Raw genomic sequence first — 15,348 nt, forward strand, 5'->3', positions numbered from 1 at the left:
AATGCTTGAATGTTTTTTACGCTAAGTTAAAGAGATCTCTGGCTGCTGAGGGGCCAGCAATCCTCCCAAATTTTCTTCTAGATTTACACATGGAAAGGTAAATGCATCAAAAAATGCACATATGTATTATACTTAGTCACAGCATAGAAAAAAGAAGATGAGTTGTTCCTTTCAGCCTGTGTTGCTTGGTTTTGAAAATGAAACTTGGCAAAAAAATGACATCTTTACTGGACCCACCTCCCAAGGGAACATGTCTCATCCCACCTCCATCTTGCATTGGACCCTGTAGCATTAAATGCTTTAAAAATCACTTTCTAGTAAATGTATTGCAACACTTACATTTCACTCAAGCTGTGTTAGGAGCATGGGGTGAGGGGTAGATGATAGGCCAGAGCATGTTCTAAAGAAGTTGCTTAGACTTTCCTGAGCATCTCCATTCCATTCTTGCTCCCAAAACCAGTTTCTAAAGCTGTTACCTGGGTAACAAACATGGCTCCGAGGGGTGGATATTACTTTGAAAGATTCTGCTCAAGTGAGTTGACCTCTGAGCTGCCCCCTGCACACAGCAGTGAAGGCAGGCCTTGGGCTGGGTGGTACTAAGCAGAATGGATGCAGGCAGCACCTTAGAATCCAGTCAGTAGATTATGAAGCAATGCAAGGGTGTGCCAGTGTCACCCGTGAGCTGTGCCCCGTGGTCCAAGGTGCTACTCCAAAAGCTGGGAACCACCTCAAAGCCCAGCCCAGCATGCTGGACAGACCCCCACCCCCAGACAGGGCTGACCCCTAGAAGCAAGGCACCTCTCTTAACCAAGAAGCAACTATTCACAATTTAAGTGAATATAGAAGTATTTTATTGAACATTCAAACTTCATTAAGACATGTGCAATATGGCAAATTTTACTGGGTTTAACCCTACCTAAGACAATAGTATGATTGCTTGCTTGCTGGGGCTTCGCAACAGGGTCCAGATCACACTTACCACTAATTAAATACTTTATTGAATAAATACATATGAAACAAAAATGCATTTTAATGCTCTTATAAAAGTTTAAGAGATTTTGAAAGGCCTTTCCAATTCAATCTGAAGTGTAAGTACATACAATAAAGGAAGGTAGGCTAGTTTAACATAATTGGCTGACTTTATACAGCACTTATATCTTTTAGTCCATAAGTAAATTATTAAATGATAAAGAACATCTAATACAACCACTTCTATGGAACTAGGAAATAAATTTCTAATAAAGAAAAAATTTACAGACCCCATGACTTTCCACCCAACCCCAACAGTCTAACCCTAAAGTGGATAAAGCCAATGGCTTTCCCCACAAGAGCTCACGACAAAAAGTCGCTTCGCTTATCAAAAATCTGTATTTCTGATCCGTTATGAGCATTGAGACAAGATTCAGTATATCCCCAAAGAAAGAAGCACAATGCACGTGAATCGCCTATCAGCAACAGCGAGCACTGCATTCAAAACCACCTCATCCCAGGGATTAAATGAGATCAGCCACATTCATCGGCATCTCCTCCACTGTAGTATTGTAGAAAGTCTCAATGTCTCGCAGGATCCTCTTGTCCTCTTCAGTGACAAAATTTATAGCCACGCCTTTTCTGCCAAAACGACCACCCCGGCCAATTCTGCACAAAAAGAAAGCACATTTGCACACAAGTTAACTCCTCTAATCCACTTCAAACCGTGCCAAGATCCATTCATTAACTGTTGCTCTTATCTGCCACTGGCCAGTTCGTTTACAGGACTAGCTGCTACCAACATCATGTCTGCTCAGGAAAAACTAGCCATTAGTGCCAGCAGTGCAGAATAGTCCATCCTACGGAGAGTAGCAGAGCAGAAAAGGTTACTCTTGGCTGCAAAGCAAGATCTTTATTTAATGGTTGGTACCATGGTACGAAGCCCTCACTCAGCCTCCCTCCCCTCTGTTCAGCTAAGGCACCCACACCGCACACATGCGATCCCAAGCACATGGCATACAGAGATAAGCCACTGTTCAAAAATCAGACTGTTCCCACGTTAATCCAATTATATCCAGTAACATGGAACAGCACGCTCAACTTGAGAATTTTAATTCAATGTAACTGTTTCCAGTGGGAAAACTTAGGGTTTAGTTTTTTAAAACAGGAAAATCCAAGCTCAATATTTTTGTGTAAGCCCAAGCCAGTCACTAACGCATCACAGTACAGTCCCGTTGCACCCACCATCAGTTCTACCTTCCTGCAGATGGCACAATAAAGCACCCAGTCAGCACTAAATACACAAAAAAGGCTCACAAAACTTAGTGAATAATCATGACAAAAGAAATACATAAATACCGACTCGCTCTCTATTCAAACTGTGCCGCTTACGAATCCACGTCCTAAATTACGTCAACGCCGTTTCTGAGCACCATCTTGTGTCACCAACTGCTGCTATCGACTCCTGTATTTTTTTACATCAAGTAACAAAGCACAGTTTACTTAATTTAGGGACAGTCACTAGAAGCAGTTCACTAAACCTAGGGAAACAAAACTCAAATTGCTACCAGAAGACACGCACCACAGCAGAAAGAACGCCACTGTAAGAGGAGCTACCCGGAGTGAACACAGCACACGAAACACGAACACAGCCGGACCTCTAGAAGCGAGGGCAGCCCTGCACAACTGGTTTGCTAAGAACACTAAGGCCTCATCACTGAGGAGCAGCAGCAGCAACTGAAGATGAGCCAGGACCTGCAGCTGGAGCCAACACTGCTGTCAAGATGCTACGCCAGTGATGGCTTTGGCACTCATACTCTGCAACCTACGTGACAAAAAGGCAGTTCAGCAGCTGGCAATTCCCCCAGATCCCAGCCATGGACATTCGATTTAGCCGTCGCTGAACTCATCACACATCTAAGTTTTCCCACTGCTTTGTTTTACCATCCAAAAGTTCTGCTCCTCCCTCATTTCAGAGCCATAGCTGTGCAAGTCAAGGCTTTGTTAAAGCCAAACCCCAAGCAGTTTATTTCCTGCTAGCTTTTTAGCAGTTGCTGTACGAATGGATGCACAACACCTCCTGTTACTGGCAAGGACTAAAGGGAAGGACGGGTGAGGTTCTGTGCTGGTTTCCGCAGAGGACATGACAGCATATAGCACACTAGAGTGCAGAGCCAACTCACCTGTGAATGTAGTTTTCACGATTGGTCGGCAGGTCGTAATTTATGACCAAGGAAACTTGCTGCACATCAATGCCACGAGCCTGAAAACAACAGAGTCTTTAGTGCAAGTCACAGGCTTTAGATTCAATTATTTATCCCATGCTTTTGTCGACCACAAGGTTAGTGATGAACTACAACTGTGTAGTCCATCGTGGAGCGCAGTCCTTACTCTTCCAAGAAGCTCCAAACAGTTCAGGCTACAAGAACCTTCACTGAATTATGAAGCTTTTGGCACCAGATTTGGACAGAGATGTGTTCAGTGTAAGACAATACTCACCAGCAAGTCAGTGGTGATCAGGACACGGCTTGATCCTGACCTGAACTCCCTCATGATAACATCCCGTTCCTTCTGGTCCATGTCACCATGCTGTAGAGTTAAAAAGTTATAATTACTACAGTTCCCATACTCCAGTCTGGAATATTCCTTAAAAAACCAAAGTGATGTATGAAACCCAGCGTCCCTACCTGCTGTGGCAACAAAGCAGGTAGGGATAGAAGGAAGCATTTTTCTTTAAGCAGGGGGAACGATAATACAGCACTGCACAGCTATATTATAACTTTCCTGCTTTTCACTCAAACGTAGCTCATTATGATTCACTTTTCCATATGTACATCGCATTTCAGAAGTTACGTGGAAGTATCAATTCTTACCAGAGCTGAGACTGTGAAGTCCCTGGCATGCATTTTCTCTGTAAGCCAGTCTACTTTTCTCCTTGTATTCAGGAAAATGACAGCCTGTGTAATGGTCAGCGTCTCATACAAGTCACACAGAGTATCCAGCTTCCACTCCTGAACAGAACAAAGGAGATCAGGAAATGCATCTTGCCACTGACAGTTCAATACAGAACAAGAATCCCAAACAAGGACTAAAACTCAAAAGCAGCCACCAATTAAGCATGCTCTAGTGTGCAATGACATTCAGTATGGCCTGAAAGGTTAGAACAAGACATCAAGAGAAGTTTCTGCGTCAACTGTTGCACCAAATCTTAAGACACAGGACACTGGACATTAAGAAAGAGGTCCACCCTAGTCATTTTTGATCCAGTGCATAGTTTGTCTTCTTCTTGCGTGTACTCTACTAGCATTATTACAGAAACCAAAGCTCAGCCTTGGTTTCTGCAATTTTAGTACAGTGCTTTAACAAGAAGGTAAGAGAACTTAAACTTAACTCGTCCAGCCAGAGCAAGTACAACTGATACCAACCTCTCTTTCGACATTAATGTAGAATTGCTTGATACCCTCCAGAGTCAGTTCTTCCTTCTTCACCAAAATACGTATGGGATCTCTCATGAACTTTTTGGTCACTTCCAACACGTCCATTGGCATTGTAGCCGACAGCAACACAACCTAGAATGCATTGCTCTGTGTTAGCATATGCCTAGGACACCAGCTTTGATTTAGACAATTCAGCAGTTCTCAGCTACACTGTAACCAAACCTGCATCCATCAATTTAACCACGCAAAAGTTTTTTACCTGGATGTTTGTGCTTAATTTTTGAAAGATCTCATAAATTTGATCCTTAAATCCACGGCTCAACATTTCATCAGCTTCATCCAGAACAAACATTTTGATCCATTTAGGTGCTATTAAAAAAAGAAAGGAGTATCTCATGAAGTTTCAGAAACATACCCAACACTTTTGTTTATTCAAGAGTCACTCTCCTTTAGGACTAAGCTTTCCAGTACAACTCTCTAAAATGACAGCAAGTCCATTACTTAAGCTCTTACTGGGTGTGAAATTTCTATCAAAAATTTATTATCAAAAGCAAAATTAAATTCATACTTACAAAGGTAGCGTCTGTTTAACATATCAAACACACGCCCTGGAGTTCCGACCACAATGTGCGGAGCCTCAGCCTGAAGCTTTTGCATTTCATTGCGAACATTTGTACCACCAATGCAAGCATGGCATGTTGCTCCCATGTAGTCTCCAAGGGCCAGAATTACCTTCTGGATCTAAAATAAAACCCTTCCATTAGTAGTAGCTCCTGACACATTAAAGATTAAGCCCTGTTATCATTGGTGCTTATGGACTTTGGAAGCTAACAGAGCAAATAAGGATTATGCAGCTCTAATAGTTAGAAAGACAGCTGCTAATGATTTTGCCCAACTGCTTGTTACTGAAGTTGTTCACTAGAAAGCTTAAGTCAGAGGCGCACTTCAGTTCCATTTTTGTCCTTAGCAGTTGAACTAGCTGAAGTGACTATCATGCATCTGCTATTATCAAGTTAAAAGCAGGGCCTCCAGAAGTGAACTCCAGTTTTGAGCTGCTAAGGCCTGCATGTTACACACTTGCAGAAAGTTCATAAAAGAGTGTACAAGTGCACCATTATATGCCAGGCTTCCAAACAAGTCTCACCTCACCAATGTCTTCAGAGTAGAACAAAGGCTAAACATTCTGATCAGAGGTTCTTGTTCCACTGATCTGACTTTTTTTTTTAATAGCTTTCTTCCTGTCTGACTTAGTATGTTTCGTTTTACCTTCAAGAAGAATCTTCACTACAGCACTGGCATCTTAGTATATTCTAGTTGAAAAAGACAGGAAGTGGTATATAATGTTCTACTCCATTTTGAGTTCTGTTCAACATTTCATCTTAAGACCCTGCATTATTGAGATACATTAATCCTAAAAAGTATCCTGCAAGTTTTGTTAAACACTCCCACTTAGTAAAACAGAATACCAAGCCTTGAAGGTGAAGAACGCATGCAATAACATTCAGTCAGGAAAACATTACAAAAATACAAAAACAATGAAGAGACCACATGCGCACTGCAGTTTTCATGTTGCACAACTGCACGCAAGTTCAAATAGCTTCCAAAAAGTACATTTTGTTTCCACTCAGAACACTGTGCTTTAATAACGTATCTCAGATTTTGTTTTTCTGCTGAAAATGCTTCCTCAGAACTATACACAGCATGGCAGCTGGCTCCTGCAACCCTGCCCCAGCACACCTGGAGTGCATCAACTCAACTTTTCAAGCAGGCAGAGAACTTGGTGGGCCAGAAGCCAGTTTATATCCCCCATTACTCAAGAAAAAAGGGTTCTGAATGGATAGTAGTTACAGCCCCTTTTAAGAAGTCTGTTTATTGTCTCACAGTTGTGAAACCTGAAACCTATGCAACACACAAGCAGCTTTTGGTTTGTTTTTTTTTTAACTACGCTATCAATACCTGTTGAGCCAGTTCTCTGGTAGGGGCCAATACTAGTGCTTGGGTCTCCTTGAGATCAATCTCCAACTGCTGCAGGATGGAAATAGCAAATGTGGCTGTCTTGCCAGTACCTGACTGAGCTTGAGCAATCACATCATACCCTAAAAAAAGTAGGATACACATTTACTGCTCCCACACAGGTCATTCATATTTAGTTTTATTTTATTCCCTTTGAAATAAGTGATCAGTATTAAGAGTTCTCTCCATTTCAGGTCAGTCCCGAAAGATGGTGTACCATCATATCACTTGTTCAGTAAGGATTAAAAATAGGTATCATCGCACGCTAATAAAACAGCATATGCATTTTACAACACTTTCCTAATTATCCAATGTTGATAACAACAAATGAATCACCTGCATACCTTTGATGCATGGAATAATAGCTCTCTGCTGAATAGCTGAAGGCTTCTCAAAACCATAAGCATAAATGCCTCTCAGAAGGGATTCTTTCAAATTCATATCATCAAAATTGTCAACGATCTCATTCCAATTGCTCTGTAGTAAAGAAAAATTAGAAAATATTAAATCCAACACCTATCTCCATCAGCGATTAAATTCTTAAGTCAGTTCACATGTGCTCACCTCAATGACGCCATCGGGGTCCATTCCCTCTGGGCCGCCATGGTCTCTGTCACCAAATAGAACAAGCCGTTAGCACAGTAGCAACTAACATGCAGAAGCGAGCTGGCGCCTTGGCTGCCAAAAGCCGTATCTGGAACCCGTGACGGATCATTTTAGCAGGTGCTCTGATATTTTGCCAATGGAGGAACTCCCACCTTCTCCACTGGCTTGGGCGCCACTAAGGCAAGTCCTCTGCTCTCAATGTGATCATCCAAGCCACAGTGAGGCTCACAGCAAAGAAAAACCCACCAGAAAAATATGGCTCAATCCCCGGTAAACACCCTTGCCTATTAAAAAGAACGAAAACTAGCCGGCCAGACAACGACCGCACCTCGCGGCGTACAGCGCCCCCCTCACGGAAGGCATCCGTTCAGGGCGAGGAGGGGGCAGGGCAATGGCGGCCACTGCGCACTCTGCGCTAGCTGGGCTGCGGCGCCCAGCGAGAAGCGGGGGGGGGGGGGCGGCGGGGGCGGCGGCCTGCCGGCTCCGCCGCGGTTCGCCTCCCCCCCCCCCGCCTCGGCGCCGGGCAACTCTCGCGAGAGCTCCGCCCCTGGGATTGCGCAAACAGGGCCGCGCGCGGGGGCAGGCGCCGGGCGATCGCCCGGGGGGCCGCGCCCCTCCCCCCCCCCCCCCCCGAAAAAAAATGGTCTCGCCCTCCGCCGGGCCCGCGAGCCCGGGGCGAACCAACGGCGGAACCCGGGCGGGGAGGAGGGAGATGATTCTAAAAAGAAAGAAAAAAAAAATCCCGAGCAAGGCGGTCAAAGACTTTAATTACAACTCAGCTCAGTGGGTACGAAGAAATTAAAGATAGCCCTTTTTCAGGGGTGGGGGTCGCTAAGAAAATCAACAACGAAAAAGCCAACCCCGAGGAATGGCACAAAGCCCCCGCTGAACCGCGAGTAGAAGGGGAGAGACGGGACCGAAACGTCTAGAACCGGGAGGGGCCGGGGCACCGGGCGCTGCCCAACCGCAGCGCCGAGCCGCCCTCAGAGCGCCGTCTCGAGCGCGCAGGCACCCTCACACAGGCAACCTCGCTTCTCTCCCTCTCCCCGGCCGCCCCCGCCCAGCCCATCGAGCCCCTTACGAGGACAGGGCCCGGGGCCTCCGCACGCCGCGCCATACCTGCTATAATCCGCGGAGCCGCCTGACATGTTCCGAACACCAGCTCTGTCCTCAACTGAAAAGGCAAGCCCTCCGCGGCGCCCGCTTTATATACCCGCCCCGCTGCCGGACTCGTTTCGCTTTGCTCTGCGCATGGATATACACCTCACGCCACAGGAAAAAAAGCACGAATCCCCCCGGAATGAGCCCCCTTCCCAAGAGACTCCCATCACCGTACTGCCTGAGGTACTCTGGAGGGGGTGTCTGAGCCACTCGGGGCGACGAGGTCGGGGGAACATGGAACTACTTTTTTTCCTCAGAGCGCGGAAGGATATTGCAGCATTGACTGCGTGAGAGCGCCTCACTCCTTCCTCCCGCTCTGCGCCCCCCCCCCCCCCGCGCGCTCGCGCCTCGCACGGGGTTTCCCGCTCCGGCCCCTGCTGCAGCGCGGGGGAGGGGAGCGCGGCGGGGGCGGCCCGGGCCGGGCCCAGAGCGGCCCCGAGCAGGCGGTGGGGCGGCCGCTGGGGCGGGCAGAGCGGCTCCCGGTCATGGCTGCGCTTCCCTCCGCCATGTCGGTTATTTTTAAAGCCCCAGTGCCTGGAGTCAGGGGATGACAGAGGAGAGCGGCTTCCTCGGGCGGGGGCAGGCGGCTGGGGCCGGGCTCCTGGGCCGCGGGGCTCCCCCCCACCCCGAAATGGCTCCCTCCTCCTCCCTGCTAGGCAAGGCACCCCGAATTTCTCCGTCCTCGCCTTCTGGTGAGGGGCAGGAAGGGGCTGAGTCCGGGCTGGTTAGCGAGGGGGGCAGCGCTGGGCGGCCGGAGGGGCCGGAGGTGAGGGGGAAAGATGGCGGGGCCGGAGGGCTCCCGCAGCGCCGGCCCGCAGAAGCGCGGGGCTGGGTTCGTGTGGAACCGGCACCGCGGTGAGGAGGCCGCCGGGGCTCCGGCCGCCCGCGTTTGAGGCAGCAGCTGGCTGAATCCCGCAGATTGGTCACGGCGCGTTAAAGGTGGATAATTTCTAAAGGGGATGAAGGCGTATTTGGAGAGTATTTGTAGGCGATAGGCGGGGTGGTCCTCAGGGCGCTACTGAAAACGCGGTGCCGTGAGATGCTGCAGTTCATAGCGTAGCGATGTCCGCGAAAAAAAAAAAATCTGTCGAGGCTGATTTAAAGGTTAGTGCAATCCAAAGGAAAGCAGTAAGGAAAATGTTACTGTGCAAACCGACTCAACGAAATGATCAGTGGTCGTGCCCGTTGCTTTCGTACTGTTGTAGAAAAAAATATTGATCATTTTAATGCTCTTCTCGGGTTTTACAATAATCTGTTCATCAATATTTCTTATGTAGGCAAATAATATAAATTGTAAGCAATAATTTGTGCCAGCTTTAATGGCTTTATGTGTGTCACTTCTCAGACTTGTTTCCATAGTGATTATATATGAACAAATGGAGGCAGTGCTTGGAAAATCTCAACCCTTTACTTGTCTAGAATATTGTAAATTGTCTAGAACAATCTAGAATATCCATAAAGGAAACCTCTGAAAGATGAAATGTACATTAGCTCATCCTATGGTAGCATCTGCTTGGGCAATATTATCTGTAGAAATGATGCATAGAATAACTTATCAGTATCCCAGCTGAATTATATAAATGCAGCTCCTCTGTCGACCCACCCTAATGCTCTCAAGTTTTGTCCACCCATGCTGGGTAGAAAATACTGAGGCTGCTTCTTGTGTTTGCCATTTAGACCGCCAAGCAACAATAACCAGAGGCCTTTTTAAGTGAATGATAGCAGTATGTGTGGACCCATAAACCTCTGGTCATAAAAGAAACAGGACAGTGAAGAAAGAACATGAACACAGGTTTGAGATGGCACAGTTAGATTTCCCATTAAAAATTATTTTGGGTCTAAATGGAAGAAATAATACCAGTGAATATTTGTTTTTATTAAGAATCTTGAACATTTATTAAGAAAGCTGTAGAATGTATATACTTTTTATTTAAGTATTGCAATTACATCTTAGTATATTTGCAAACATGAGTGGAAAAGATTTCTTGACATGTTGGAACTTCAGGAAGGTAAGCCATCATTTTCCACAGACTTTAAATGTCTTTCTTGAAAAAAACTGTCATCTCAGAAACAAGTATCTAGTTTATCTTTTCCTGTAAAGAAATTAGTGTCATTTCAGATTACCTGTGTATTCAGACCACCTTGAAAGTTCGGTTTTGACAAAAGTAGTTTTTAACTAACAAGGCTTTCCTAGCTTTCTTTAAGGATAGTTATAGGAGAAACTCTTTCCATTGCTCTAATTTGCTGCAAGTCTTGTTTTACTCCACTTGACCAAACTTCATCCCATTAAAAAAAAAACCAAACCAAAACCAAATCAAACCTCAGAAAGTGTTTTTGACTATTAACTTCAATCAAGGGACAATTTTTAAAATTGATTTTGTTATTTACTGTCTGTGATAACGGTATCTGGGGTCTCTTAATCACATGCCAAGATTTCTTTATGCAGACATTAGGCAACAGTGCTACCTGCCCCCCAGAGCTCCTGATCACTGGCCTTTATAGAGGGGCTTGAAGCTTCCGTGTTTCTGAGGATTTTGTTCATCTGTGATTTACCTGATGCTTAACTATAAAGACAAGTCTGTGGGCGTATTGGTCCACTGCTATAGAATCAGATAGTCTCCAGTTGGGAGGCCTCTCATCAGATGCTCTCTATTTGCCTTAAGTGTTGTATGACTGGAAATACGAAATTACGTTTTAAGAAACAAATCATCAGTTCCCATGTTAAAGAGATTCATATGGATGTTCCACATCAGGGCATATGAGGAAAGGAACCCAGTGACTTGTTTAACCAAATGAAAAGAGGAAAGAAATTTTGTTTCATTACCTTCGGATAAGCAAAGGGTTAGAAACACTGAATCAGTCCTCTTTTTTGTGAAACAAGATAGCAGAAACCCAGGACTGTTGTCCTAGCAATGACCCTAACTGTACTAGAGGGAAAATTTTTAACATTTTGTACTCTTTAAAACCTGTGTACCTGAATACAGTGTTTGAGAAGTATCTCTTTGGTTATAGTAGGGCAAACAGCCATTTCATTTGTGATCTTGTATCTAATTTGTGTATTTTTAGACTGGTGGTAGCCATGCTCAGCCTGGGATTATTTGTGCTCTGAACATGAAGCATCATAGTGAGAGGTATGGAAAGGTCAGATTTTGTCGCTGACAAAAATCTTGGACTGACCCTGGTGTTTGTTATGGCCCTCTGGCTTTGAATCTTACTAAGCTTTCTAGAGCAGTCTCAACTGAAAACTTGCTCCTCAAGGAGCAGGTTCATGTTATCATCAGGCAGAAGAGATACCAAAGAGATACTAAATAATATGTCTGTGCTACTAAAGATAGGCTCCATGGCTGCATTTATATGTGCACATAATATACTTCAGTAGATGCCTCCCCAAAAGACAATCCTGGTGAATCATGAGCTCTTTAGTGAGAGTGAGCATAATTATACATTTACTAACAGGGGGTAACAGATGGACTAGCTGGTTTAGCAGCTGGGTTTCCAGTCATTATTCATGCAGATTGAAGTAAAGAATGATGTATCTAAAGAAAGCAGTAGGAGCTGACACCTCCTGAAACTGAGCTCTAGTTGAGCAATCCCTGCTCATCAATATTCTGGCAAAGGCGATGTCACAGTTTGCATTAGGAAATTTCAGAAATCTCCTTTTAGAAATCTCATGCCATTATTTGAATTTACCATGAAACTGTCATGTACTTCACAGGAAACTTGGAATATCCCGAGTTCCTCTCCTGCATTTGCAAGTCTGATGCAAGGGTACGTACTGTGTATTATTTGATTGCCACAACTAGCAGGGCAAAGAAAGTAATTGTAAACAGACAGAGTTTATTCACAGTAGTAGGTCACGTTAAGGATCAAGATGATTTGTTAGGGTGTTGTTAGCAAGAAGTGATGTTTTTCAATTCATCGTTCCCAAAGGATCCTGCCTAAACAAAAGCGTGCTTCCGCAGATGTAGGAGTGGATAGGAAAGATTCTGGAAAACCTCCAGGGGAGAGAGAAAGTCCAAATTCCAGCAGTCCCATGCTTGTTATTTAAGTACAGTCACAGGGTTTCATTAATGCTAACTTACACTTTTTTTGTCATTCCACTGACTTTATAATCTAAACAAACTAAACAATAATAATTTATAAGATGCAGTGGGTTTAATGCACTGGGAAAGCTTGCTTTGTATTTCTTTAGTATCTCAGTGCAATTTGAAATCCACATTTTGATGACTTTAGTACATTAGGCTGCTAGGCTTGCTTTGTCATCCTTTTTTAAGGTTATTTTACAACTTTGTTATGTATTTTAATTGTCCCACATGCTCGGTCTATTCAAGATATTCAGACTTGCGCAGAGGATATAGGGTGGGTAGGACCTTTTGCTGACCAGCTGACTCACTTGTCTGAAATGTATGCATGGTGGTTTGTGGCTTGTGCTCCCTAATTGCTTTGAGCACAAGTCTCCAAGGAGTGTTCCTGCTTCAGTTTTGCATAGTTTTGCTTAGCCTGAGTTCTCTCACTCCCAGTAAGTTGTTTTGTTTGGTTTTTTTTCCTTGATGATATTAATTTGTTAAACTATTTAAGACTAATTTGCTTGGTTTTTTTAAAGAAATGGCAAAGTGGTGTGAATTCCATATTTCAGGTTATTCATCCATTGATCCATTTCCTCTTAGAGTTTGGAGCTTAAATTCAGACTTGTAGTGACCTTAGTGCCTTCAGAGGTCCCCGAGTTACCCGTTACATATTTCTTATTCTGAAATAATGAAGTTCTCCATTAATTTTTTAGAAAGATGGATTCTCTTTTATACAGTGTGAAAGTTCTTGTAACCTGCTGCTAAAAGGAAGTGGCAGAAATGTTCTGGGACCTCAGGGGAACCTGGGATTTTCAACACTGTCTTAGAGGGTCAAAAATCTAAAGAACTAAGGGAAGTTAAGTACTTCTTATTTTTATAATAGATATATCTAGTTTCATCCAGTGGCCTTTGAGCTTGTGAAAAATTTCCCTTTTACTTCAGTTAGCATTACGTTGGGCTTCTAATAAAAAATAGTGTTAATTTTAGAAAAGGAGTATTTCTTTTCTTAGAGGAATTATGTAAATTACTGTTAATTCTTTAAATAAGTATAAAGTAAGAAAACTATCATATGGGATCACTTATGGTCGTCTTGTGATTTTAGTAACCATTCTGGCACTAAGAAGAATGTTGGCATAATAAAATCCCAACCCAAATACTTGAAACAGAAATATACTTTTCTTTCTATGATTTTCTTACTCATTCAGTCCTCTGTATGCTATAAAACTCAATAGTCATAGTTTTAGGTCTTGGATATTCTCCTTGATCGAGCAATTAGATTCTTTCTGGCAGTTTTTAAGGCTTGTAGTCAGGCCCAGGACATGGAGTCAGCTTAGCTCTGTTCTCTCTTGTGTTAAAGACTCCCAGTGTGACCACAGACATGTAATTTTAGCACTAAAATTGAACAGATGATATTTATTAGAGACTTGCCATTGACTTTTATTGGAATGAGAGCTCTTGGTGCACTTAAGTTTTCTCCTCTGTAAAGTGGGGATGATAGTGTTTGCCTCGGAAGTTACGCGTGGGCAAATGTTTGAAAAATGTGGAGATCAGTAATGGTAGGAGGCTTAGAAATCTTTGACAGAAGTTACATGCATACTTTCAGGGTAGAGTTTGTTCTTTCTATTACAAAAGTAATGAAAGCTAGAGAGATTAAGCAGGTGGCAGCTGCTGATAACATCCTGACAGAGTGCTGTGGTTACACTTCTTTTTTAAGTCAATGGGAAGACTTCTGCACTACCATGAAATAGTGCATATCATAGATTTCTGTGAGACAGTCTGCAAAGAACATTTTTTTCCAGTTCTGAGAGAAAGGTAAATATGAGCCTATGCGTTCTTTTGAAGAAAGCATTTTTCCTTCTGATATTGGTTAAGCATCTCTAAGTTATTTATTCTCATGGTTATTCAATATGGAATCCATTGACGATGCTTGAGGTTTTTAATTGCTAAGCTGATTTCAGTTGTTTCATTTTTGGAACAGCTGCTACAGGCAGACCTCTACTCTGTATTTAATTTTAAGTACCTTTCCTCATTGATAAAAAGGTTGAGTGTTATGTTCTTAGGAGGAGGAACTAACACACGTGAACCAAGCCAAGATGAAAACACCAAAAAGGCCAAGCAGTTCTTCGATTTTACAGGGGGATATTCACAGGACCAGAGTTTGTGGGGAAAAAAATAATAATCTCTAATGTATGTTGTGGATATGCTTACCTTGATAGGTGCCCTATTTCCTGACTGATGAGACCTGATCGTATGACTCTGTCCTTCCCCATCCTAATTGCACTTTTAGACATCAGAGCAAGCCCACTGTGCTTTTCAGAGTTTGTGTGCAGTGCTGTGAGTTATGAGGGCCCATCTCAGACTAGTGACAACAAAATGGCTAGGTTTTATCAACTGATATGGCACTGCACAGAAAGCTTTGGTATGAGTGTCTTACAGGCCTTTATTGTCAGAATATTCAAAACATGTACATCCTTAAACAGCAAGAGTAAGATATGATAGAAAATTACTTCATTGTTGTTTAACAGAAGCTCCTTCTGTCCATATCCAGTCTTCCGTGTTCACTGAAGTCTCTTCCTCCTTCTCTAGCAGAGCATTTGAACCTCCAAAACAGTATTTTGCAGTTTATAGAGCTTGTTACAACATGTAAATGTTAATAATAAATACTTTGTCATTCATAAAATGACCTATGTAGTCAGAAATATTGCCTCAAGGTAAATCTTCATTTCTACAAACTGAAAGTTTCCTACTGAGCTTTACTTTTTGTAAGAAAACTGAGTCTATTCAGTTCTGCAGGTAAGTATAGCTCAGATTCCCTGAGTTTTGTTTCTGTCACTGAGACTGGCTTAATATGAAATTATAGGTAAGTAGTTTCAGCTTTGTGCCCTTGTTTCACCTGCCTGTAAAATGGAAATTATAATCTCCTGTCTTTGAAGGATCTCTTAGATTGTAAACTGTTTAAGGCTGGGACTGGTTGCTTTATGTGCTATGCTTCAGCCTGCAAAGCAGTCAGTTCTGGGTGGGAAGCTGGGGTTCTACCTGGGTAGAAGTTCAAAAAATTAATCAAGAAAAACATTGTGACTTGTTTAATAATTTTG

At 43.4% G+C, this 15,348-nt stretch overlaps 1 protein-coding gene and 3 non-coding genes across 7 annotated transcripts; all 4 read right to left on the reverse strand.

The window, feature by feature from the left end:
* Positions 1 to 834: 834 nt before the first annotated feature.
* Positions 835 to 8,482, reverse strand: EIF4A2 (eukaryotic translation initiation factor 4A2). Of its 4 annotated transcripts, none has more exons than XM_075717074.1 (11): positions 8,145 to 8,482; positions 6,984 to 7,029; positions 6,764 to 6,896; positions 6,363 to 6,502; positions 4,979 to 5,147; positions 4,666 to 4,775; positions 4,395 to 4,538; positions 3,843 to 3,980; positions 3,469 to 3,558; positions 3,153 to 3,232; positions 835 to 1,638 (listed from the first exon to the last, which is right to left on the reverse strand). In XM_075717074.1, exons 1-11 carry the CDS (start codon positions 8,171 to 8,173, stop codon positions 1,494 to 1,496), a joined length of 1,224 nt encoding a protein of 407 aa, XP_075573189.1. In that variant the 5' UTR covers positions 8,174 to 8,482; the 3' UTR covers positions 835 to 1,493. The 4 variants fall into 4 exon arrangements, with proteins under 4 accessions (XP_075573189.1, XP_075573190.1, XP_075573191.1 ...); XM_075717075.1 differs by having other exon boundaries at positions 6,984 to 7,027; positions 8,140 to 8,482; XM_075717076.1 differs by lacking the exon at positions 6,984 to 7,029 and having other exon boundaries at positions 8,145 to 8,167.
* Positions 3,633 to 3,759, reverse strand: LOC142594373 (small nucleolar RNA SNORA63). Its single transcript, XR_012831367.1, has one exon. It is a non-coding gene; the product is annotated as a small nucleolar RNA SNORA63 (small nucleolar RNA).
* Positions 4,161 to 4,341, reverse strand: LOC142594389 (small nucleolar RNA SNORA81). The gene has a single exon (XR_012831383.1). It is a non-coding gene; the product is annotated as a small nucleolar RNA SNORA81 (small nucleolar RNA).
* Positions 6,580 to 6,649, reverse strand: LOC142594391 (small nucleolar RNA SNORD2). The gene has a single exon (XR_012831385.1). It is a non-coding gene; the product is annotated as a small nucleolar RNA SNORD2 (small nucleolar RNA).
* Positions 8,483 to 15,348: the final 6,866 nt, after the last annotated feature.

The sequence above is a fragment of the Pelecanus crispus genome, chromosome 9, assembly GCF_030463565.1.
Source record: "Pelecanus crispus isolate bPelCri1 chromosome 9, bPelCri1.pri, whole genome shotgun sequence".
Taxonomy (NCBI): domain Eukaryota; kingdom Metazoa; phylum Chordata; class Aves; order Pelecaniformes; family Pelecanidae; genus Pelecanus; species Pelecanus crispus.